This window comes from Eptesicus fuscus, chromosome 1, assembly GCF_027574615.1.
Source record: "Eptesicus fuscus isolate TK198812 chromosome 1, DD_ASM_mEF_20220401, whole genome shotgun sequence".
Classification (NCBI taxonomy): domain Eukaryota; kingdom Metazoa; phylum Chordata; class Mammalia; order Chiroptera; family Vespertilionidae; genus Eptesicus; species Eptesicus fuscus.
The window spans coordinates 10,403,578-10,428,003 of NC_072473.1; the positions used below are offsets into that span (position 1 = coordinate 10,403,578).

Sequence of the window (24,426 nt, forward strand, 5' to 3'; positions counted from 1 at the left end):
TTGCTCAAGAAACACTTGCTGAACAAATCTCATGTGAGGAAAAGGAAGTATACATACTATGATCGATGTACCCCTATTCTTAGGATGCTGTTGATGTAAACATTTTCATGAAATTAAAAAGGCAATGATAAAAATCTACATATTAAAAGGAAAAAGAAAAAAGAGAGAAAAAAACCTTTAACTAGCCACCTGCTACTTAAGATATTTCATCTTTGGAGAGCCCAGTCAAAGCATGACCAGGGGTGCATCATTTTTTTAAATGTCATTGGGCAGCAAGTAGAAGAGACAGGGTAGGCATAAGTGTAGTAAATTCTATGAGACCTAGAAAATAAGGTACTAAGTACAGTCTTTTGTGTCTCCTTAGTCTTTGTTTGTTTCTGATCATTGTCAAGCTTATTCACAATGGAAATTCCAACTCAATCTTTTTGAGATCTTTCAGTTCTGGGATAAAAAGAAAACATAAGATCCAAGATAATCACTACAGTATAAAAGTGAAAATGAACAACGGGGCAACAGTAATATTTCAAGCTTGCTGTTGTTTCTGCAGCGCCCCCCAGCATTCCTGAGCAGAGGCAGCTTTCAAAAACTAAAATAAATCTTAGATTGTTCACCCCAACCTAGAACACATGATTCAAGCACGTTAAAAAAATGTCAGATCTGAAAGTTAAAAAAAAGCAGCAAATCTTTGAGTTTATCAGTCATGTACATAAGCTTCATAAAGACAGATTTGTTTTGCTCACCAAAGTATGCACAGCAGCAAATGCTAAAGAAACCTGTCTTGAACAAATGAACGCTGCATTAACAAATATTTACTGTGTACTTACTATGTCATAGGCACAGGGAATATGTTGGTGAACTGGATAGAGACCACCTCTAGCAAAGTCCTTTGACAGATAAGTGGAAGATTAAACATAATACCCAGCATCTTCTTACCTGAACAGCGTCACCACTGAAGACCCCATCGATTATGAAATATGTCCAGAACACGGGCCATTCACATTCAATGTTTTCAAAGAGCTTGAGTTCAGCAGGGTCATAATGCAATCGGTTTGGGTCCTGTAATTAAGTAGGTAAACCTTCTAAACGGTGATGTCAGATACATAGATAATACCATTGTACCTTACTGGATTTCCCTCACTTGTCTGTTTCAATGCAGTTTTGAGGTTGGTATACCATAATTAGGATTCTGCTATAATGGGGAGATGCTATTTTTGGCAGTTTTCTATGGTAAAATATCAGAAATGTACACAAGACTCCTTGGTAGTTTATTAAATTATTTCCTATATCTCTAACAAATAAATAGCAATTTATCTCTCACAGTGCTTGGCAGACTTTTATTGATATTATTCTATCAGTCACTATGGCAAAGAAACCCAAGGAGGCAGCCACAGTTGGTATTTAAAAACCCATGTGAGCCACAGAACTGTTTGTCCTGTCTGCAAGCTGGTTTTAAACCACCAGCTTGCTGTCCTCCTAATGATTTTACTATTCTACTGTCTAACTCCAGGCTTGCTGATACCAAAATTAAGACTTCTCTTTGCAATATTCTAACATGTAATTATAATCAATAGAGGGAGAACACCACAGTGGCAACTTAGATATGAAGCAGTTAAGGAATGTTAAGAAACATTATTTAAATACAACCTCTCTTGGGGTTTTATAACCATCTCGAAGGAAGCGACAACATCCATAACGCCCCTAAGAAGATAAAGAAAAACAAACACATTTGAGGACATCAGAAGAATTTCTTTGCCTTTTGATTTTAACTCCAGTCAACCCTTTGCCCCCTTTTCTCATGAATCTTGTAGTACTGAAATGTGTACCAAGTGCTCTTTATTATCGGTACAAAAAGTTATTTTTAAGTCAGTCCTACGTAAAGTAAATTCAGGTTTGAAGACAATTCCAAAATACTACATGAAACTATCAGAGGTGTGAGAATAATCAATCACTGAGAGTTCAGTGAATGACCAGCCTTTCATTCTGATTTGTCATATTATGCAATGAAGCAAAGGGAACCTCACTGCTTGGAAAAGCCACCATTCAGATACCTGGATTGGACTGCTTCTACTTGAAAGACTGGAAAACTAACAGTGCATTCCAGATTCCTTGCAAGTAGGCTCTATTCACAAAATTCATGTCTTCCACTGCAAAGGAGCCTGCATCCTGAAGCCTGACAGGGAGGCAGATGGGGCTTCCTGTGACTTAGAGCTGTCACTTCTGGTTTTCCTGCTGCAGGCTCCAGTGTTCCTGTCCAGCTTTCTGGGTGTCATGAAAGAACGGCAGTGGCAGGGCTCTCTTAATCTGCCTTTCCAAATCCCTGGATAGCAGCTTTGGGTGACCTTTTCCCAATTTCTTAAGTGTGTATGAGTTGCTCTAGTGTAGGCTGTGGAGGCAAGCACTGCCCTAGTGGCCAGTCCCAAATGGCTCTGGGAGACCCAATTAGAATCTGCTCCCTATAAACACTTTATTCCCTGCACTAACTCTGCCTGCTTCAACTATCTAAAGAGGTTCCTTTTCCACCACCGAACCCTGACTGAGAGAGCCACCGTCTTTTGGGGATATGCTTGGAGTCCCTTTAATTCCTTGTTTCCAAGGACGAAAAGCATTTTTCACGGAATCTAAGTAAGATCATAAATGTGAATTTTGGCTTAGGAAACATATTCTTTGATAATTTTACCAATAACTTCAGTTGGCTGGAATTTTTTTAAAAAACTTGTTGCCTGGCTGGTGTGGCTCAATGGCTGTGCATCGACTCATGAACCAAGAGGTCCCTGGTTCCAGTTCAATTCCCAGTCAGAGCACATGCTTGGGTTGCAGACACAATCTCCAGTGGGGAGCATGCAGGAGGCAGCCGATCAGCGTTTCTTTCTCATCCATGTTTCCATCTCTCTCCCTTCCTCTCTCTCTTAAACAAACACACACACACACACACACACACACACACACACACACACACACAAAACTTGTTAATGAAACTTATAATATTTTTTCCCATTGATTTTTTTTTAGAGAAAGAGGAAGGCAGAGAGAGAGAGAGAGAGAAACATTCATGTGACAGAGAAACACTGATTCGCTGCCTTCTGCACAACCCCTACTGGGGATCAAGCCCACAACCCAAGTATGTGCTCTGACTGGGAATTGAACCGGTGACCTTTTGGTGCATGTGATGACTCTCAACCAACTGAGCCATACCAGCCAAGGCTGGCTGGGATATTTAATAACATTCTCACTTTGATGTAATGTATCATAGTTAGTTACTCAGAACAGGGATTTTTAAAAAAATTCAATTTAACTTTGGGATCACTAAGTCCCCTGATATTGTGTGTAAAGTTTGAGGATATTGAGACATGTCTTTTTTTGTCTGGCAGGGACTCTATAGCTTTCAAGACATTTTCAAAGGAGTCTGTGACTTCTAAAGGGTTAAGAAGTTCTGCCTTAGAAGTACAGGAATGGTATGAATTGGGGCTCAAAGATGACGGCTTGAGTCAACCTCTGCAACTTAGGAAGAGAACCAAGTCACTTGATCACTAAGAGACTTAGTTTTGTCACCTGTAGACTCAGCTTTGGATACCTCACTCTATGAGCCTACTTAGATAAACCAAGCTATTAGCCTCACGGAGAACCAAGGCTTGGGTGAGCTGCTCCAAGTCATAGTGTGAAAGTGGCACTTAACACAGGGCAGATCAACACTAGGGTGACCACTGCTTACCTGGAGCTTAGAAATAATTTCATTTTTGGTCACATTCACAAGGTTCATATCTTCCACTGCAAAAGCCGGGAAAGAAATAATAGAAAGAAGTCCAGCATCAATCTCTTTAGACGTCGATGCTCTTGGCAGCATGGAGAACAGAATAGACTGAATGAAAAACAAAGGTGGTTTTAACCTGTGACATACTAATAGTTATGTACAGTATCTAGAAATCATGACCTTTGCCCCAAAGGAACATTCAAATAATTAGAGCTTTGTCCTACCAATATGACCCTGTTGTGCGACCTTGCCCACCCAACCAATGCTTCCTGTTCCTTGGGGGAGAATAAGGAGTTGGCACTGCCTGGAGACCATGCTGAGAACTCCTTGTCTCCCTTCCTTCATGACTTCTGCTGACTTTGCTGGGCCTTCAGGGCATGCAGGGAAGGAACTAGGGGCTACCTGTGTCAGCAGGTTAGGATGTCCTGATGGTGAAGAAAATGAGAGAGAAGAACACACATACAGGGCCACTATAGAGAAATGTCTGGCTTTCATGGAATGTGGCCAGTTGGACTGTAACTGAGAAACCACTTAAAGAAAAAGTCAAATCCAGAAGACCATAAGAACACGCAGGCAAAATGGTAACAACAGTATTTAGTTTAGTCCTAGAGAGAATGGGTTACTTAGTGGCACTATAATATGGCCTCAATTATAAGGTGGTTGGATTAGGCATTGTAAAATAAAGGAAGTTGAGATTACAAGGAAAAGTTTGGGAAGGAAAGAAGCTAATCCTGAGATTTAACATGTAAAGACATGGGGCTAGACCCCTGAAAACATAAGCTTATTAAATCTTCCATATAAAGAAGGAATTCAGGTACTACATCCAATTCACACATGAGGACTCTTAAGACTCTAAGTACAAAGACTCAGTCTAAAGAAATGCAGCCAGTATGTGACAGATCTAGGATTCCCACCCAGGACCAGCTGGCTACAAAGCTCACACAATTTCCACTAGACTATACATCTATTAAGATGCACACTAGCTTGACTCTATTAAACCATACTTCAAGAAATCGCAGATTCCCCACTAACAAATATTTAATGGGGGGAAATGGAGTGAGCTGGACAGTGGGATAAAAATGGGGGGTGAACCTTCAGCTTCAGAGTAAAACCTCATTTTTTATAACCAACTGAACCCTCCCCCCATCCCCGCCCCAAGCTTAGTTCTTTAACTAGTTATTCTTCCCTAGGCTCTCTCTGCCTGGAAACATACACTCCCTCCGGAAGCTCTCTGCTTACAAGTTTTTATGTATCTGACTCCCATAGCCCTAGCACACAGTGGGCCCTCACTAACTAAGAGTTTGGTGATTGACCAGTAGTTGGTGACCTACTATCTGCTTAATCTTCACAAAATCACTCCTTTCTCTGATTTTTATTTCATGAAGGTTCTACTACTTTGCCATTTCTCCCATCTCATCTCTCCACCATTACCCATTCTGCCCATCTCCTCCTCTCTTCCCAAGTGAACTAGCGCTTGATAGTCATTCAATTTGGGGGCATCGTGAAATAAACCTGGGAGAAAACCACCTATGTGCTCAAAACAAATAAAATAGATTTTGTCTTCTGCAAAACAAGGTGTCTTGATTGCTGACTTCATATATACACTGAGTGGCCAGATTATTATGATCTCTGAACGCATAATAATCTGGCCACTCAGTGTATATCCTATATAATAAAAGGCTAATATGCAATTTGTCCCCTCGACCAGGAGTTCGACCAGCAGGCAGGCCGGCCAACCACCTATGTCCCCGCCCCCTGGCCAGGCTGACCGGACCCCACCCATGCATGAATTCATGCACTGAGCCTCTAATATATGTATATATACACTGAGTGACCAGATTATTATGCATTCAGAGATCATAATAATCTGGCCACTCAGTGTATATTATTGTTGTGTCTTATATTTGCATGGTACTTTCTGGCTTACAAAGTACTCTGACAAATTAAGTTGATTTACTCTTATCCTTAGGACCACCTTGTGCAGCAGGAGGAAAAGGGCCCAATATGCCCACTGGATGAATGAGGGAACTAAAACTCAAAGAAGCCAAGTACCACCAAGCTAGAAAGGTAAGGAAAACTGGAGCCCAGGTCTTCCCTTCATGAGTCTCCTATCCAGCTCTCTGGAATGTGAGAGGCTGAGCTGTTACCTGGCAGTGTTCAACCTCATCAGGCAGGACATGGATGACTGACTTGCGTCCTCCATGGGCTCCAAAAAGATCCAGTTCATCAATTGCTTCAAGTGCTGCCTACAAACACAGGTCAGAATTACTTTTCCTTTCTAGTGAACATGCACTCCCATATCTGATACTCCTTTTTCATTAAGCAATCTAGTGTACATGTTTTCCCAAAGGTGATGAAACATTATCTTTAAAATCCAGCTAAAGAGTCCTATGGTCATGTTGTATCCTTATTTTCAGTAGATCAGAGCTTTCCTAAGTGTTGCAGCTCATTGCAGGAACAAGCAGAAGAAAATAAAAATATTTCCCCAAATGAAATGATTATACAAAAATGAAATATTAACAAATTAATAACTCTGTGTGTGTGTGTGTGTGTGTGTGTACGCACGCACATACACACACAGGGGGCACTAAATTCATGGTTGGCTTTTCTTTCTCCTATTTTAGTGATTAATTCCTAACAGCATATCTGGCACTTGAGAAAGTTAATTCTTTTAGTACTAAGTATGTTGTCTGTCAGTTGACCTTAACAGAGCATATTTTTTACTCTTATTATTTATGTACTTATTTTTTATTATGACATTTTTTTTCACTTGTAGTTTGCATTCAATATTATTCTTTATTAGTTTCAGGTATACAGCATAGTGGTTAGATAATCATATACTTTACAAAGTGTTCCCCCCAACATTTCCAGTACCCACCTGGCACCATACATAGTTATTACAATATTATTGACTATATTCCCAATGCTGTACTTTATATCCCCATGATTATTTTGTAACTACCAATCTACTTCTCAATCCCTTCACCTTTTGAACTCTCCTCCCAACCCCCTAGAATCTGGCAACCATCAGTCTGTTCTCTTAACAGAGCATATTTATTGTTGCTTTAACAATTCTAGCACTGGAGTCTTTCCAAAAGTACACTTTGGTATTGAGGAGGAGAGGAAAGCATGCTAAATGTCTAGGACAAGAGATGAAAACTGGTAGCCTGCAGACTGAATCTGCCCCACAGGTGTCTTCTGTTTTGACCTAAGTACGTTTTTAAAATGATTTTGAACTGGAATACCTTTAGAAAATGTCCTCAGTATCCCCAATACCCCTCGATATTTTTCTATCTGGCCAACTTCACATGTTTATATTTTACTTGCCTGGCCCTATAGACTTTTGAACTTGTAAGCCCTGCCCTACAAAGTGGTCATGTTCTTCAGCCCTCTTTATGACCCAGAAAAGAAGAATGAAGATCTACATCCAGCTTCCTAGACAACAGTAAGAGCTTAGACCCGTGGGTGATAACAATGCACAATGAGGAAGGAGTGCCCTTATTTTCAAGCACATGCAGATTTCAGTGCAGGAAACCTACATTCTTTACCTATAATTTCAGTTGGCTGGGTACACGCACCACTTGAATTTCATACTTGCTGTTGACTTTTGAAAAATATACTAATCAGATTAAGTTCATACTTCTAATGAGGACCAAGTCAAAGCAGTAAAAATGCACAGAAGGAAGAACAAGGAGGATGAGCCGTCACCTTGGCCATTCCTACAGAGCTTGCATTCAATTCCGGAATGCCCTGATTAGTCTTATCGCCACGTTCCCACATTCCATAATCCTGCAGGAGAAAAAGGCAGTAATCAGAGCAGGAAAAAGAGGAACATGAGAAGTGCTATGGAAAAATGATTCCTTTATGTTACTGCAGGCATAATGGAACATGAATATCTCTTCTCCAAGACCACCAAATTCATGGTTTTACACACGCAGGCTGTGTTTTTCCTCGATTTCAATTCATTTGACCTTTGTGCAGTGTTAGAAGTAAATACTCAGGTGGAACCAAAAATGCATGCAAAAGTACTCATAATTTTCTTATTCCTAAAAATTATTAATTTGTGAGAAACTCTTGATTTGTAGAAAACAAAATATTTTATCTTAAAATCAAATAAAATGCTGCCCCTCAATTTAGCTAATTCCTTTAAACTTAAATTATAAGATGGAATAAAGAAACTTTAACAAATGGGTTAGAAATAGTTGAAGCCAACCAAACCATTTAAAATAATTTAATATCTTTTTCTAGCATTACTTCTTGGGGGAAGAAATGCTCAGCAAGTAATAGGAGCCCAAGTCAAAACTAAGGCACAGAATACTGAACTTTCTTGGTATTTTAAACTGGTTAATATGAATTGGCTCAGAACACTCGGTCCACATAGAGGACTTGATATATGCATATCTAACTTTTATAATTCATACTTGCTCTTAAGAAACCTAAGCACTGCATACTGTTTTGAAATAATGCTATGTGCACTATTGAAAGATTACAACCCAACAAGAACAGTACCAATGCCAACATTTCAGTATTTATTATCTGGTCTCTAAAGATGAGCATTTTCAAAATGTGAAAATTTCAACTTAGACACACCAGAGTGACTTTAGACTCTTTGCCTTGTAGCTAGGACCTAGGACTCCCTCCTTCAGTATTCCTCACATCTGGGCCTTTCCACATTCCAACCCATCTTCACTCCAACTCAAAAATTACTTTGATCATCTCACTTCCTGCTTAAGAGTCTAAAGTGACAAACTGTTTATACAACCCTAATGGATCCTGTTCAAATCTCTCTCTCTGGATGGCCATACTTCCATTATTTGGCCTCTCCACCTCACCCAGCACACCCACAAATTGACTATTTTCTACCAGTCTAACACTCAACTTTCACCCTAAGTCTACTCCTTCATTCTGCACCCCTTTTCCCCAAGCATCCTCCCAAATACACACACTCAGAGCCTGTTCTTGCCTCTATAACTGCTCTTGCTATTCCCTTAACGCAAACACCCCTTTTCCTCCTTCTGTTTATCTAACTCTACTCATCCTCCAAGGTCCAACTGAAGTCCCACCTTTTACATGAAGATTTCTTGAGTTTCTTTAGACCAGGATTTGTCAACCTCCGCACTATTGACATTTGGGGCCAGATCATTCTTTGTTGTGGGTGCTGTCCTGTGCACTGTAGGATGCTCAGCATAGTCTCTGGACACCACCCTCTATATGTAAGTAGCACCCTCCCCAGTATTACAAAAAAATGTTTCAAGACATTGCCCAATGTCCCCTGCGAGGGGAAGATTGCCCCTGATTGAAAGTTACTGCTTTAGACCTGGGGGTAGTAAACTACAGCCCTCGGATCAAATCTAGTTTGCCACCTGATTTTGTAAGTAAAGTATATTTGAGACACGGCCATGCTCACGTGTTTACATGTTGTCTATGGCTACTTTGGTGCTACCATGGCAGAGGTGAGCTGCAGCAAAAGAGATCATAGGGACCACAAGGCTGAAAATATTTACTCTCTGGCCCTTTGCATATAATGTTTGCTGACCCTTGCTTTATCAGGGGTCCTCAAACTTTTTAAACAGGGGGCCAGTTCACTGTCCCTCAGACCGTTGGAGGGCCGGACTATAGTTTTAAAAAAACTATGAACAAATTCCTATGCAGACTGCACATATCTTATTTTGAAGTAAAAAACCTAAACGGCAAAAACACCCGCATGTGGCCTGCGGGCCGTAGTTTGAGGACGCCTGCTTTAGATCATAGTGGCTTCCTTTTTCAAACCAAACTCTACACTTTCCTTATCACCCTTAAAGTTAATCCTGAAGGAGCTGGGGTTTATGCACATTTGTACCTGCACACACCTGGCCTGGGGCACACATCTGGCTCTGGCCCCTCTACCTGTGGGCTGCATGGGGTGATCACCTTGGCATAGCAGCTCCCACTGAGGTGCTGCTGCTGCCCTTAATCCTGAGTCAGACCAGCCAGAGTTCATGTACATGCCACATGAACTCTGCAATTGTGTCCCAGGACAAAAATGTGCACTTTGTGTGTGGAGGTGACATAATCTTACACTTCTACTTATGCGAAATTTCTGGTCAGCCCCAAATAGCATGGCTCTCGGAGAACCATATGATTTTTTATTCTTTTTGACAACTGAAAACACTACCGGGATTTATACTTACAGCAACTTTATATGCAGCTTCTATATAAAAAACAAGATTCTGTATGAAGGCAACCTCATCGAGGGTGAAAATAATACGTAAGCCTAGTAAAGAAAAGCAAACAATGAAATTATGAAGTTGTGCTGTAAAGAGAGCTGCCAATTACAAATATCACACTAGGGAATGAATCCTTTTACCCCATTTTAATTTTTTCTTTCTTTTTTTTTTAACTTTTATTGATTGCTCAGAGAGGAAGGGAGAGGGAGAGAGAGATAGAAACATCGATGAGAGAGGATCATTGATTGGCTGCCTCCTGCACGTCCCCTACTGGGGATCGATCCCGCAACCCGGGCATGTGTCCTTGACCATAATCGAACCCAGGACCCTTCAGTCTTCAGGCTGACACTCTATCCACTAAGCCAAACTGGCTAGGGCCCCATTTTCACTTTTCTTACTAGAGCATCAAACATTAAGTCTGAAATAAATTTTAACATGATGTCTAGTAGCAGAAAGAGGAAGGAAGGAAGGAAGGAAGGAAGGAAGGAAGGAAGGAAGGAAGGAAGGAAGGAAGGAAGGAAGGAAGGAAGGCAGCCTATGTGTGTGTGCCTACAAACAGAAAGGATTAAAAGGGAAGGTGTGGGGCCTTCTGCACTCCTTGAATGAAATCTAACTAATGGAAGGAAACAAATAGATATGGGTCAAAGTTGGTATTGCAATATTAGTTATAACAGCAAAAAGGAAAAGAATAAAGGAATAGTTAAATTAATTGTAGCATATTCACTGATAAAATCCGGGAGAAGAAAACTTTAAGAGGGGGCATGACACTGCAGAGAGTTGAACTTTTGAAGGTAGATCTCATCTAGGTTGTCACCCAGTAACTAGGTGACAGTGACAGAAAGGAAGCTTTGGAATTAACTACAGAGATGCTAATCAATAGCCCTCATTCTGCAAGTGCTCAGGAGTCTGACTACTGGCATGTCACAGAGTCTGTGCTCATCTATATATATAAAAGCCCAAGCGAACAAATGACTGAACGACTGGTCAACCCATCACTATGATGTGCACTGATCACCAGGGAGCAGATGCTCAAAACAGGAGCTGCCCCCTGGTGGTCAGTGTGCTCCCACAGTGGGAGCACCGCTCAGCTGATCAAGGGGCACAAGACCCCGGGCTCACAGCTGGCAAGCACAGCTGCAGCGGCGCAAGCCTCTCCTGCCTCCGTGGCAGAGCTACCAAGTGCTGGTAGGTGCAGTGGTGCTGGGATGAGCAGGAGTGTCCCAGCACCCAGCCTGGGCTCCTCCCCAGCTGCCTGCTGCTTCGTGCACTACTACATCTCTTTGGGGGTGTCGGATTGCAAGAGGGTGCAGGCCAGGCTGAGGGACCCCACTGGTGCACAAATCTGTGAACCAGGCCTCTAGTAATATTATAAGGAAGCATGCTTTTTCTTTACATAAATAGCTTATTTTGAATACTGATCAATATCTGCCCCTCCCTGCACCCTTCTGGATTGTCACTCCCTGTACAATGGGCTCAAATGGCCTTGGCTCACCTGAAGCAGTCATCTGGGCCAGGAACAGGAGGAAGAGGGAGGTGGCATCCACCTGAAGGTGGCCCCACTGGTCATCACCCACCACGGTGCTGCAGGTGGCAGTGTTGTACTTGGCGTGCAGGCTGTCCTTGGTACTCTGAGTGTGCTTGAACTTCTCCACTTTATCCACCTGAGGGAGAAGGTAAGCCAGCTCTGCATAGCTAAGAGGTTCATGCCTGGCAAAGGCCACACCTAGGTTCAATCTCTTGGATGCAGACCTCTTATATGCTACCTCTGGGAGCCAAAGGGATGGAAAATGGGATTTTCACTAGTGAGCACCACACAGAGGGACTGTGTGGGGGATTCTTCTTGCCCATCTTTAGGAATGTCCAGCCCAGTGAGACTTGAACTAGTTCTGTAGGGGCAAAAGGTCAAGACAAGGGGTTTCCATGCCTGTGTATCCCCAGCATGAGCCTTAACACATGGTAGGCACTCAATGAGAGAAGGAGGAAAAGAGGGTGAGAAGGATAATAGGAAGAGGGCCTGTTATGTTGAAAGAAAAAGAATAACTGTCTTTGAAGACTAGCAGGCACATGCTGATGAAGGGTGGGGACAGTATTGTAGTCATCTTTGTATCTGTTGCAGATCCTAGTATGATGCTCTGTATACAGTATGTGCTCAATGAGTTGTTTTATTTAACCCTTACAGAAAATACCAGTAAATAGTAATGTCAAGTTTTAGAAACTCAAGCATTTCAACTCAAAAGAAACACTTTTATAAACTCAACAGAATAAACAGCAGTACATGGCTTTCTAGGAGTGGCTTTTAAAAACAATATTTTCTTCCCCATTTATTGAAAAAAGATATGTTCTCCTTTTACACAAGCAACTCTTCAAAAGAGATTCTGAGACACAGCATCCTTTGAGTCTGTTAGTCATATAGTGTAATACAAGTATTGAAGATAATTTTAAAGAAAAAAGTAAGCAAAATATTTTCAATTTCTCATCTTGAAAAGTTCAAAACGCTTTAAGAATGTTAGTTGACATCATGAAAATGACAAAATGCCCACTCAGATGATCCACAAACACATTTGTCGTTTTCCACCTACCTGTCTCATCATGCACTGGAGAAGACCCCGCATGAGTTTCACCACGTTCTGTAGAAATAAAGTGGGACCAGTAACAAGACCAGCTTCCCTGCTCCATGAAAACCTCACCAACACTGCCTGGAGACTTCCCTGAGAAGGCAGATGCTGAGTGTATACAAGTATTCTGATTGTTTAGTTATTTCCACCTCTCCACTCCATCACAAAGAAAGAAAATTCTGACAAAGTGACTTATCTCAAATGAAGGAGTTGGACCAGATGGCATCTCCCAGCTCTGAAATCTAGTGACTCCTCACTGATATTTTAGCAAGCAATTGTATAAAGCCTAGTACCCTGGAGCTTTATGGAATAATTCTTAGTAATTTATTTTTGTTATGCAAGGATGAATTAAGTCCACCATCCCTGTCCCAAGTAATACTGCTCTGTGCCAAAATAGCCATTTGTGACACCATTACTGAACTGTTGAGTAAAGTTCTTACAAAATGTAAGTAGCTGCCAAGGTTTCTTAATAATATATATTGTAACAAATTATTATAATTCTTCTTATTATTATTATAAATAGAAATAGTACTTTGATAATCAGATACTATGTCCAGGCATTGTACAAAACACTTTACCTGATTCTCTCTAATTTTTCCAACAATCTTTTGAGGTAGGTATTATTATTACCTCACTTTATAGATGAGGAACCAGAGACTGAGAGAGATGAAGTAACATTGCTAAAGTTTCCCAGTGGATAGAGCAAGGACAGAGTCCAGGCCATTTGACTCCAGAGTTTGAGTTCTGAATCAATACATTTCCTTCACAATTCAGGTCTTAAATGTGAATATTGAAAGACTGATCTTAATATGTCCTATGTTTTGTTAATCTTCACCTGAGGATATTTTTTCCATTGATTTCTTTAGAGAGAGTGGAAGGGAGGGGGAGAGGGAGAGAGAAACATTGATGTGAGAGAGACACATCAACTGGTTGCCTCCAGCACGTGCCCCAACCATGCTGGGGATGGAGCATGAAACTGAGGTTCATGCCCTTGACTGGAATTGAACCTAGGACTGCTTCACAAGTGGCTAGAGAATAGGATTGCTCAAAGTTGCCTGGCTGAAAGAAGCTCACCCAGGGCCATGAGCATCTCCTCTCATGTACATGGTTTGCAGTGAAGGATGTAGTGAAGGGTCATGAAAACTGAAAACACCTCCTGTGCTTAGGGACAGATTATTTACTTACATACTCAATGATGCTAAATCTTTTCTTTGGTGGGTATCTTGGATTCTGATTTTGGAAAACAATAAAAGGACTTCATTGAGCTATATGGCAACATAAGCACAAAAATTGGATAATACCAACATGGGAAATTCCAAACATGTTTTAAACGGTAGCAATACTGTTTGGATGAGCATCCTTTCAACATAACTACTTGAAAGGTGTATACTCTTTAGAATGTGTAGTTCTGGTGTACTGACTTTTAAAAAACAATAATATTAGTTTATATAACCTCATATATAACTACTAGAGGCCCGGTGCTTGAAATTTGTGCATGGGTAGGGTTCCCTAGGCCTGGCCAGTGATCAGGGCCGATTGGGGCCTTCTGGCTGCCAGCTGGGGCCTTCCTTCTGTGCCACCCCCTGGTGATCAGTGCACATCATAGCAAGCGATCAAACTCCTGGTCTCCCAGTTGAACTCCTGAGGGGACACTTTGCATATTAGCTTTTTATATATATAGATATATAAGATTAACAGAACATGTGTGTGAGAAATAGCTAGTTGAAAATTTGAATGCTTTATTTTCCAATTCATTGTGATTATTTTTTGGAAGGAAAAATCTCAAAGGGAAAAACAAATGAGAGGTTGAGACCACTTAAGTGCTTCCCCAAAACATTCTATAGCAGAAATGGATCCAACATCTGCACCAAACTGTTCTGTACACACAGCTACTTCCTTGTAGGCTTTTCAGTTTAAGGAAGAGGTGCTGCACGGCCAACACATGGCTGACAATCAGCATTACCTGCTCCAACTCATAGGCTTTGGCCTTGTCCTCATCCCGGTCGGCATTCTTGCGGTAGGCCATGCCCAGGCCCCACACGGCCAGGATGCTGTAGATATTATCCCGCACCCAGGCATCCTTCTGTTCATGACTGGCAGACAGCAGCCCTGTGATGGGATTCTATTAAAAAAGAGACACAAAATGATTCAACAACACCCTTTACCCAGCTCCTGGACAAGGAATACTTGTCTTCAGAGGCCAAACAAGGGTCAGGATTACAAGTGAAGAAACAGGAGTTTCAGTTCTTGCTCTACCACCAACAGTGTGATCGTGGGCGAGAAGTGACATCACTAAGAAGATCTCTAAGGAATATTGTCACTTTGAAGTTCTTGTTCTTTTGCTTTCAGACCAGATCACACTATTGGAAATGACAAACAGAAAAAAGAGCAAACAGAAAAAGCCTGCAAGACTTTTATAAATATGTGCACTTCGGGCTTTAGGACTTCTTCTGCCTTCATGTATCCACACAAATTGGTAAAACATTGTCACCGATGTGTACAGCAATGCCAAGCCATGCAATGCCATTGCTAAATGATAGTCACCTCTTTTATTCTTTAGCTTGGGCTTAACTGTTGAAGTGGAGTTGGACCCCACTGAAGAAAAAAAGAGATAGAGTGATGGAGTGGGTCTTAGCTGCCTCATCTGTAATCCACACACTTCATGTGCCTAAAAAGAGGTGCTGAGAAAGAGGATAGTGGGAGTGCTATTTAGCTATTATATAACCAGTATTTTAAAGACCAGATGAGTCACGAAAAGGCCAGACCGTCACACATAAAAAGTATATACGATGTTTATAACAGCATTATGCGTAATAGCCCCAAGGAAGAAACAACCCAAATGTCCATCAACTGATGGATAAACAAAATGTGGTCTACACAAATAATGGAATATTATTCAGCAACAGGAAGGAATTAAGTACTGACACATGCTACAACATGGATGAACCTTGAAGACATGATGCTAAGTGAAAGAAGCCTGTCACAAAGGACTACATATTGTATGATCTCATTTATGTGAACTGTCTAGAATAGGCAAATCCCTTGAGATATAAAGTAGATTAGTGGTTATCTAGGGTTGGAGGTAGGGGTGAAGTGAGAGTAAATGGGAAGCAAGTGATGGTTAGCAGGTATTTTTCCCTTTCTCTGGGTGATGAAAATATTCTGAAGTTGATTGTAGTTAATATATTAAAACCATTAAATGGTATACTTTAAAGAGATGAATCATATGATAAGTAAATTATATCTCAATAAAGCTACTGCTTTTTTAAAAGCCAGCCCTAATAAACTCTGTACCTAGAAATAAAATAGATAAGAGGAGTCATAGAAGACTCTGTTGACTTTTCCTGAAAATATGCAAAGAAATATGCATCTAATAAAATACATTATAACAATCAGAGCCTTGCCAGTTTAAAAAAGGGCACCAAATTATTTACAAGAAGGCTCATGAAAAAAAACTCTCTTGGGTACTTTCAAAGTGATACTGCCAAGGTTATTAGGCAAAGAAACATTGGCATAGTTTAAATTTGTCTTACCCAAGGAATTAAATATTCGACTCTCCTCTTTAATCTATGCCCTTAGGAAAAACATCTGAAACTCAACTGATACTGCTCTCGGGGGCAACAGCATTCAGTGTATTGACATAGTTTTACAGCCAACAACTACAAATCAATGATTTTAAAGTCAACTAGAACTGAAATCTAGTTGGTTGACTGAAGGTACAAGTCTTATTCCAATAGTGGACGTCTGGAGTTATTTTTTTTTAATCACTAAGCACCAACAATGTATAACGTAAGTATCTTTATCTGTTCTGAGGCCAGTTGGCTAACCCAGGACAGGAAACCATCAGGACGTCCAGGGAAAGGACGTGGCCCCTTTCTGGCATACCCATCAACCCTGAGTCCACAGAGACAAACAGCCTTGTGATGACACAGCAGGGACTGCTTGCACACAGTGCCAAGTGTGGTTTGGATTATGAAATGTCACTGTCCTGCTAAATGAAAGTCACCTCTTTTATTCTTTAGCTTGGGCTTAACTGTTGAAGTGGATTAGTTCATCCCTACTCAGACTATATTGAACCCCTTGTTGGTGATTCTCACATTCAAAATGCATAAACAAGCCATGCTAAATTGGGGTACTACTGCACTCAACCAAAAGAATACTTACTGTCATGAACTGAATGTTTATGTCTCCCCAAAATTTGCATGTTGAAATCTAATTCCTCCTGTTATGGTATTTTGGAGGTTATGCCTTTGGGAGGTGATTAGGTCATGAAGGCAGAGCCCTCATGAATGGGATTGGTGCCCTCATAAGAGGCCAGAGGAGCCCTAGCCGGCTTGGCTCAGTGGATAGAGCATCGGCCTGAGGACTGAAAGGTCCCAGGTTCGATTCCGGTCAAGGGCATATGCCTGGGTTGCAGGCTTGATCCCCAGTAGGGGGCATGCAGGAGGCAGCCGATCAATGATTTTCTCTCATCATTGATGTTTCTCTCTCTCTCTCTCTCTCTCTCTCTCTCTCTCTCTCTCTCCTCCCTCCCTCCCTCTCCCTTCCTCTCTGAAATCAATAAAAATATATTTTAAAAAAAAGAGGCCAGAGGACTCCCTTGCTCTCCTTCTTCCACGTGAGAAAATAACAAGAAGTCAGCTGTCTGCAACCCAGGAGAGGGCTCTCATCAGAACTCGACTGTGTGGTCGACCTGATATTGGACTTCCCAGCCTCTAGAACTGTGAGGAATAAATTTCTGTTTAAACCACCCAGTCTGTGGTATTTTGTTAGAACAGACTGAGCTGACTAGGACTTGCTTCTCTCTTTAAGTCTATAAAAATGATATATTGTGTTGGAAGAAGATGTGGAAGTGACATTTTGATGTGTTTCATAAAAACTGAAATGACCATAGACTGGGGTATACTTTGTGACCTCCGGCCTGTTGTCCATTCTTTTTTAAAAACTATATTTTTATTGGTTTCAGAGAGGAAGGGAGGGAGAGAGAGAGATAGAAGCATCAATGATGAGAGAGAATCATTGATCAGCTGCCTTTTGCATGCCCCACACTGGGGATCGAGCCTGCAACCCGGGCATGTGCCAGTTGACACTTAACCAATGAGCCACACCAGCCAGGTTGCTGTTCCTTCTTATAAGAATGACCCAGTGGTTTTGTTGTTGAGTTATTCCCCTAGTAGAGGAGGATTGTGCTCTATCATCACTCATAGTCACTGATTTTTGTGAACCACCCAACAGGTCTATCTCTTTAGTGCCCTGGGGTCTCCTGCTTACATTAGTTATCTTAATGGAGGGGGGGACAAAAGGCCTCCATATCTGATGCAATTTTACAAGCTAAACACAAACAGGCAAATTGAAGACAAGAGGAAGGTAGGTATATTTGTCCATGTTAAGCCTATGGCTTCAGATATGTCATTTTAGCTATATGCTACTTTCCAATCTTTTAAAAATTTAATTTGATCTATACCCACACATAACCTTCAATGTATTGTGTTTAAGAACACAGGCTCTGGAAACAGACTGTCTGTGTTCAAAGCTCTACACAATGCAACTGTGACCTTGAACAAATTATTTAATTGTCTCCCCATCTATCAAATGGGGATTAGAGTAGTGCCTGGAACTCATGGGGTTGTTTGTGAGGATTAAATAAAGTAATTCGTATTAAGCATTTTGTCTAGCAGTACAAATCAGTGCTCAATAACTACAAATATATTAATATTATTGACCTATTTGAATAATTTCATTCACATTATTTATTTTTCATATAATTACTTTAGGAAATCAGATGAAGATACATGGTTAGGGGAAGAATCTACAAGTTAGCTCAATGTAACCATCATTATTTTTATTAGGAAAAAAAAATGCCTGGGTGTCCTCTTTTATTTTTACTGTTAATACTGCTAGTTTTATTCCGTTGATATGGTTGAGACAAAAACCCTGGCAACTCTGCACCCTCTCTACCCCCAGCTCTTTGCCTTTCCCCTTCTTTAGGCCTGGGTTTTGCTTACTTATATAAATCATTCCTTTCTGTTTTACTATACTCTGTGTACTTTTCTTGAAAAAATAAATTAATATCAGTGATAAATTCTATAATAAGAGCCACTCTACCACTCGATAACTATTTCCTGAGTTGACAGGTGTGGGGCCATAAAGGAAGAGGATGAGGCAGATCTCAGTCAACGGCAGCTATCAGGAGAGCTACTAGTACAGAGAGTCAATGGTAGTGGCCCAATGCAGTGTTAGAAGAGACAGCACAGACCTGAGCCAAAACCTGATCAGTGCCCCTGCTGCAGGGGAAGTGAGTCATGAAGTGTGAGTCCTCCAACTTTATTCTTTTTTTTCAAGATTATTTTGACCATTCTGGGTCCCTTGCATTTCCATAGGAATTTTATGATCAGCCTGTCAATTTTTGCAAAAAGGCAGCTGGGCTCTTGATAGGAATGCGTTGAATCTGTAGATCAGTTTGGGGAGTAATGCCATCTCAACATTATTAAGATTTCTGTCCACAAATATGGATATCTTGCCTTGGCCCATATGTCTCACTTGGTTGGCACGTCATCCCGTGAACCAGATGGTGGCAGGTTAATTCCCAGTCAGGGCACATACCCAGATTGCAGATTTGGTCCCTGGTCGGGGCATGTGTGGGAGGCAACCAATTGATGCTTCTCTCTCTCTCTCTCTCTCTCAAAAAAATAATTTAAAAATGGGATATCTTTTTGGCACAATCTTAAGTATTGTTTCCATGTTTTAAACTTCCTAAAGGCAAAGTCTGCCTTTTTAGTTTACCACTCTAACCCAAGGTTCTGATCTCATTAGGTGCTAAATAAATAAATGGACAAATATATAATAAGGGTTATATTTTTACTGATTTATAGCCTGAAATATCTTTCCAAAGATATTAAAAGTGCATATATCATCTATCTATATGTGTATTATGTATAGTTAATACAAGTAATTTTCCCTTTAAGAATGCTTGTTTCATTTTTCTACACATTCTTTGGTTTAATCTTTCTTCAGGAAACCCTGAAGAAGCAAATCAGGTTTGTACAACATGAACCTTAGGAATGATTCAAACAGGAGGTAAAACCTCATTTTGCTTTAAAAGTAGAAAAGTGAATAAAACAGGGAGCTGCTTCTAACACAGGAAATGACATTACTAGATGAAGAGAAGAGATAGGTGAAATAGAGAATAATAACCTCACAGGACAGAGGTGAAGTTTGAGAAGGCAGAAGGTAGGGCAGTGAACTTCACAGGAGCTAGGGGTACAATGCTAGAGGGTGACCAGAGAAGATATGGTACATGACTCCCTAGGATGGTATGTGTAGTTTAAAAAGAAATATTCAACATTATTATTATCTCCTTGAAAAAATTTTTTTGTTAATCCTCACCCAAAGATATTTTTCACATTGATATTTTTTAGAGAGAGTGGAAGGGAGTGGGAGAGAGAAGAGAGAGAAACATGAGACACATTGATTGGTTGCCTCCTGCACATGCCCTGACCAGGGCCAGGGATCAAGCCTGAAACCAAGGTACGTGCCCTTAACTGGAAATGAACCAATGACCCTTCAGTCCGAGGGCCGACACTAATCACTGAGAAACCAGCTAGGGCTCTCCTTGAAATTTTTTTAAAAAGCTAAATTCTTCATCATACAAACTCAAGAAACATCACTTACACAATCTTCTTGGCTGGAGGCAATACAAAGATGATTCTCGGAACAAGCAAGGGATAGGGCAGATTTTAACAAAAGGAAAGGGCAGAGATGCTGAAATGGTGATATCTACTGCTCCTAAGAGGGTATGTGCATATAAAGGAAGGGGCATGTATGGGCTGCAAAGTAGGTGCTGAGCCAACACGAGAACAGCAGACTACTTTTGAACTTGAACAATAGGTTGGAACAAACTAGACAGAATTCAACAATAATTTATTTCTTGGGCTCACATGTTTTTATTAGCCATTACTCCCACACTTTTGAGCTGACTCAGCTCCCTATGCACATACACTCCCACTCCCAGGGCTCTAACAAATCTTTAAACAGAACCTCTTCTCCCTTTTCCAAATAAGGCCCCCCTCTCCCACCCTAGCAGCTACCCTGTGACCCAGCCACATCTTACCCTAATACTTAGATGCAAGAAATTTCAACTATAAAACACTGACTACAAGTTTTAACAGCAACCTACCAACAGCATGTGAATGGATACCAAAAGCCAGTGCTGTGTTAATGGAAATAGAGTTTTCAGAACAAGGAAAATGAGAGTTTCACTGAACTGCCAGCCTGGCAGAGTGCATCTGGTGTACTTTGTCACCGACAAGTACCATGTTTCAAAAGGGACATCTGTTATCTGCAACATACCTAGAGGGTGGATCAGGGCTATGAAGAGGCTAAAAGCCAAGTCTCACGGGAATAGAGGAAGAAGATGGGTGTTTAGAGAAGGTCCCATTTACATGTGAATGTGTTCTGTAAGATTCCACAACACTAGGTTAAGGACTGACATCTCACTAATGCCTCACCTTACTATAGCAATTAGTGAGAAGTAAAGAATAAAAATCTCTTAAGAGTGATAAAGCCAGTACATCTACACAGTGGAATACTACGCTGCTACAAAAAAGAAGGAATTCTTACCATTTGCAGCAGCATGGATGGACCTGGAGAGCATTATGTTAAGTGAAATAAGCCAGGCAATGAAAGAAAAATACCACATGATCTCACTCATTTATGGAAAATAAAGAACATTATAACCTGATGAACAAAAAGATAGATACAGAGGCAGTAAAGCACCGAACAGACTGGCAAATTACAGTGGGAAGGCTGGGGAGTGTTGGGGAGGCGGGGAAAGAGATCAACCAAAGGACTTGTATGCATGCATGTAAGCACAACCAATGGACACAAGACACTGGGGGGGGGTTGGGATGAGGGCCATGCGACAGGGGGTAGGGGAGGCTGGGGGAGGGTCAAGGGGGAAAAAAGGAGATATATGTACTACTACATGTAATACTTTAAACAATAAAAAATAAATTTAAAAAAGAGTGATAAAGCCATTTGCACGTTAGAGGCCCAGACTGGGAGTTTTGAAAATTATAAGTTTAAACACCACATATATACCAATAACTCCCAGGTTTTTATCTCCAGTTCAGACCTCTTCCTTGACTTCTAGACTCATATATTCAACTGCCTACTTACCAAAGCTTCACTAAACCCCTTATCTTCTTCCCCAAACTTGCTTCTCTACAAATTTCTCTATCTCAGTAAATAGCAAATCCATTCTACCAGTTGCTCCAGCCCAAAACCTTGGAGTCATTCTTGACTTCTCTTTTTCCCACACACCTTACACTCAATTCACCAGTAAATCCTGTTGTCTCTATCTTTGGAATTTCTCCCAAATTCCACCACTCTCAGCTGTCTCCACTGCAATCACCTTGTCTGAGCTATCATGCTCCAACTGGAGAAGCTTCGTTATTTGGTCACACTGCTTTGCTCCTTTGATTCATTCAATTTCTTTAATGGTTATAGGCCTAATTAGGATTTTATGTTTTTCTTGAGTTAATGTTGGTAACATTTATCTTGAAAACTGTCCATTTACATTTTCAAATTTACTGCCCAAAAGTAGTCATAGTATTTTTTCCATTTTCTCCTATATTGTTGACGTGCCCCTCTCCTCCCATTGCCCTGCCAGTTTACTCATTTATTAGTCTTTTCTAAAAAACAGCTTTTGATTTTGTCAATATTATTAGTTTTATATTACATTATTACTTCTACCTTGTTATTTAATTTCCTCTATTTTCTTGGATGCATCCTGTTGGCCTTTTCTCAATCTTGAGTTTATTAATTTTTAAATTTTTCTTCTTTTCTAATATACACATTTTAAGGTTTTAAATTTCTCTTCAAATCCCACTTTAGCTATATTCCATAAATTTGTGGTTGGAATGTTTTTGTGGTTATTCAGTTCTAGATATTTCATAATTTCCATTTTAATTTCTTCTTAGATCCATGATATGTATATCCATGACCTACTTAGATATATTTAGAAGTGGGCTTAGTAAGATTCCAGACATATTTGGGAGGGCTTTAGCAATTGTTTATTATCGCTCTCCAATTTTCTTGTATTTTGGCACAAAAATGTGGTGTACATAAAGTTGATTTTTCAGTGTTTTTGATACTTTCTTTTTTTGAAAGTATCATAAAGTATGAAAAATCAACTTTTTTGACACTAGAGGGGTGAGGGCATGTGCTTGGGGTGGGGGTGGCCAGCGAGAGGTCAATGGGGGAAAAAGGAGACATATGTAATACTACATGTAATACTTTAAACAATAAATAATTTAAAAAAAAAATATAAATATATATATATATACTTTGAAAGATTGAAAAATTACTATTTCCTATTGGTGGAGCACAGTGTTCTATGTATGCACACTTGATCAAGTTCATTTCTTAGGGTGCTCAAATCTTCTGTCCTAATTATTTCTCTGCTTGATCTATTAGTATCTGAAAAGGGGGAGTTTAAAGACTCCCACTATGATTATGGGCTTAACTTCTACAATTAGGTCAAGTTTTGCTTTATACATTTTGAAGCAATGTTGTTAGTATTCTGTGGGTTTAAAAATGCTTTATTTTCTTGGTGAATTATCCTTCTATCATTTAGTAATAACATTTTAAAATTTTAAAATCTACTGCTTGGTATTAGTATAATTATAACAATTTCTTTTTGGTTTGCATTTGCTTACTATATTTTGTCCCACTAAATTACTTTCAACCTTTCAATATCCTCTGTTTTAGGTTTTGTCTCTTATAAACCACATGTATCTTTATTTACTTTTATTGATTTCAGAGAGGAAGGGAGAGGGAGAAAAAGATAGAAATATCAATGATAGAATCATTGATCAGCTGCCTCCTGCATGCCCCCACACTGGAGATAGAGTCTGCAACCCAGGCATGTGCCCTGACCTGAAATTGAACCATGACCTCCTGGTTCATAGGTTAATGCTCAATCACTGATCCACGCCGGTCAGGCAAACCACATGTATCTTAAAATATTTTTTAAATAATTTCTATTATCTGGCTAATTTTAAAATTTACATTTATTGTGATTACTAATATAGTTGGACTTATTTCCATCTTCTTGTTTTGTTCTTTATGTTTACTATGTGTGTGGGTTTTTTTACTTCCTGTTCTCCCCAAGCATTATTTTCCTTCCTTCTCGTGGAGTTGTCAAATTTTCTTTGTTCCTCCATTGCTTTAAAAGTTATATATTCCACTTATTTTTACTTTAATGCTAATGCTTAAACATGAACTCCTGACTTAAAATATGTAATACCTCTATCTTCCTTCTTAATGTGATAAGGGTCTTAGAATGCTTTACCTCCTGTCTCCTCCCATTCTTCTGCCATATTATTACTTTCCAATATTTAATTTTATCTTTAAAAAATTATTACTATTTTTTCCATTATTCCATGTTTTATTTTTTCCATCCTCATTTTAAATTCCATTGCTGTTAAATAGCATTATTTAGTTACTGTCCTGGTCTCTTAATAATCTGCTTTTTATAACAAACTAGAGGCCCGGTACACGAATTTGTGTACCAGTAGGGTCCCTTGGCTTGGCCTGCAGAAATGGGCTGAAACGGGCTCTCCAACATCCCCTGAGGGGTCCCAGATTGTGAGAGGGTGCAGACCAGGCCAAGGGACCCCACCAGTGCACGATCAGGGCTGGGGAGGGACGCAGGAGGTTGGACAGTCAGGGAGGACCACAGGAGGGCTCCAGGGCATGTCCGGCCTGTCTTGCTCAGTCCTAATTGACCAGACCCCAGCAGCAAGCTAACCTACCAGTCGGAGTGTCTGCCCCCTAGTGATCAGTGCAAGTCATA

The 24,426-nt window shown here is 40.3% G+C and overlaps 1 protein-coding gene across 1 annotated transcript in view; it reads right to left on the minus strand.

Annotated features, from left to right (window-relative positions):
- Window positions 1-24,426, minus strand: part of PHKA2 (phosphorylase kinase regulatory subunit alpha 2) — a 61,707-nt gene that overhangs the window by 33,496 nt on the left and 3,785 nt on the right. The window contains exons 2-10 of the mRNA XM_008154552.3: window positions 14,533-14,691; window positions 12,534-12,581; window positions 11,447-11,615; window positions 9,919-10,001; window positions 7,457-7,537; window positions 5,896-5,994; window positions 3,710-3,856; window positions 1,645-1,698; window positions 934-1,056 (exon numbers count right to left, since the gene is read on the minus strand). Coding sequence (XP_008152774.2) covers window positions 934-1,056; window positions 1,645-1,698; window positions 3,710-3,856; window positions 5,896-5,994; window positions 7,457-7,537; window positions 9,919-10,001; window positions 11,447-11,615; window positions 12,534-12,581; window positions 14,533-14,691 — 963 coding nt within the window. The remainder of the gene's footprint in view (window positions 1-933; window positions 1,057-1,644; window positions 1,699-3,709; window positions 3,857-5,895; window positions 5,995-7,456; window positions 7,538-9,918; window positions 10,002-11,446; window positions 11,616-12,533; window positions 12,582-14,532; window positions 14,692-24,426) is intronic.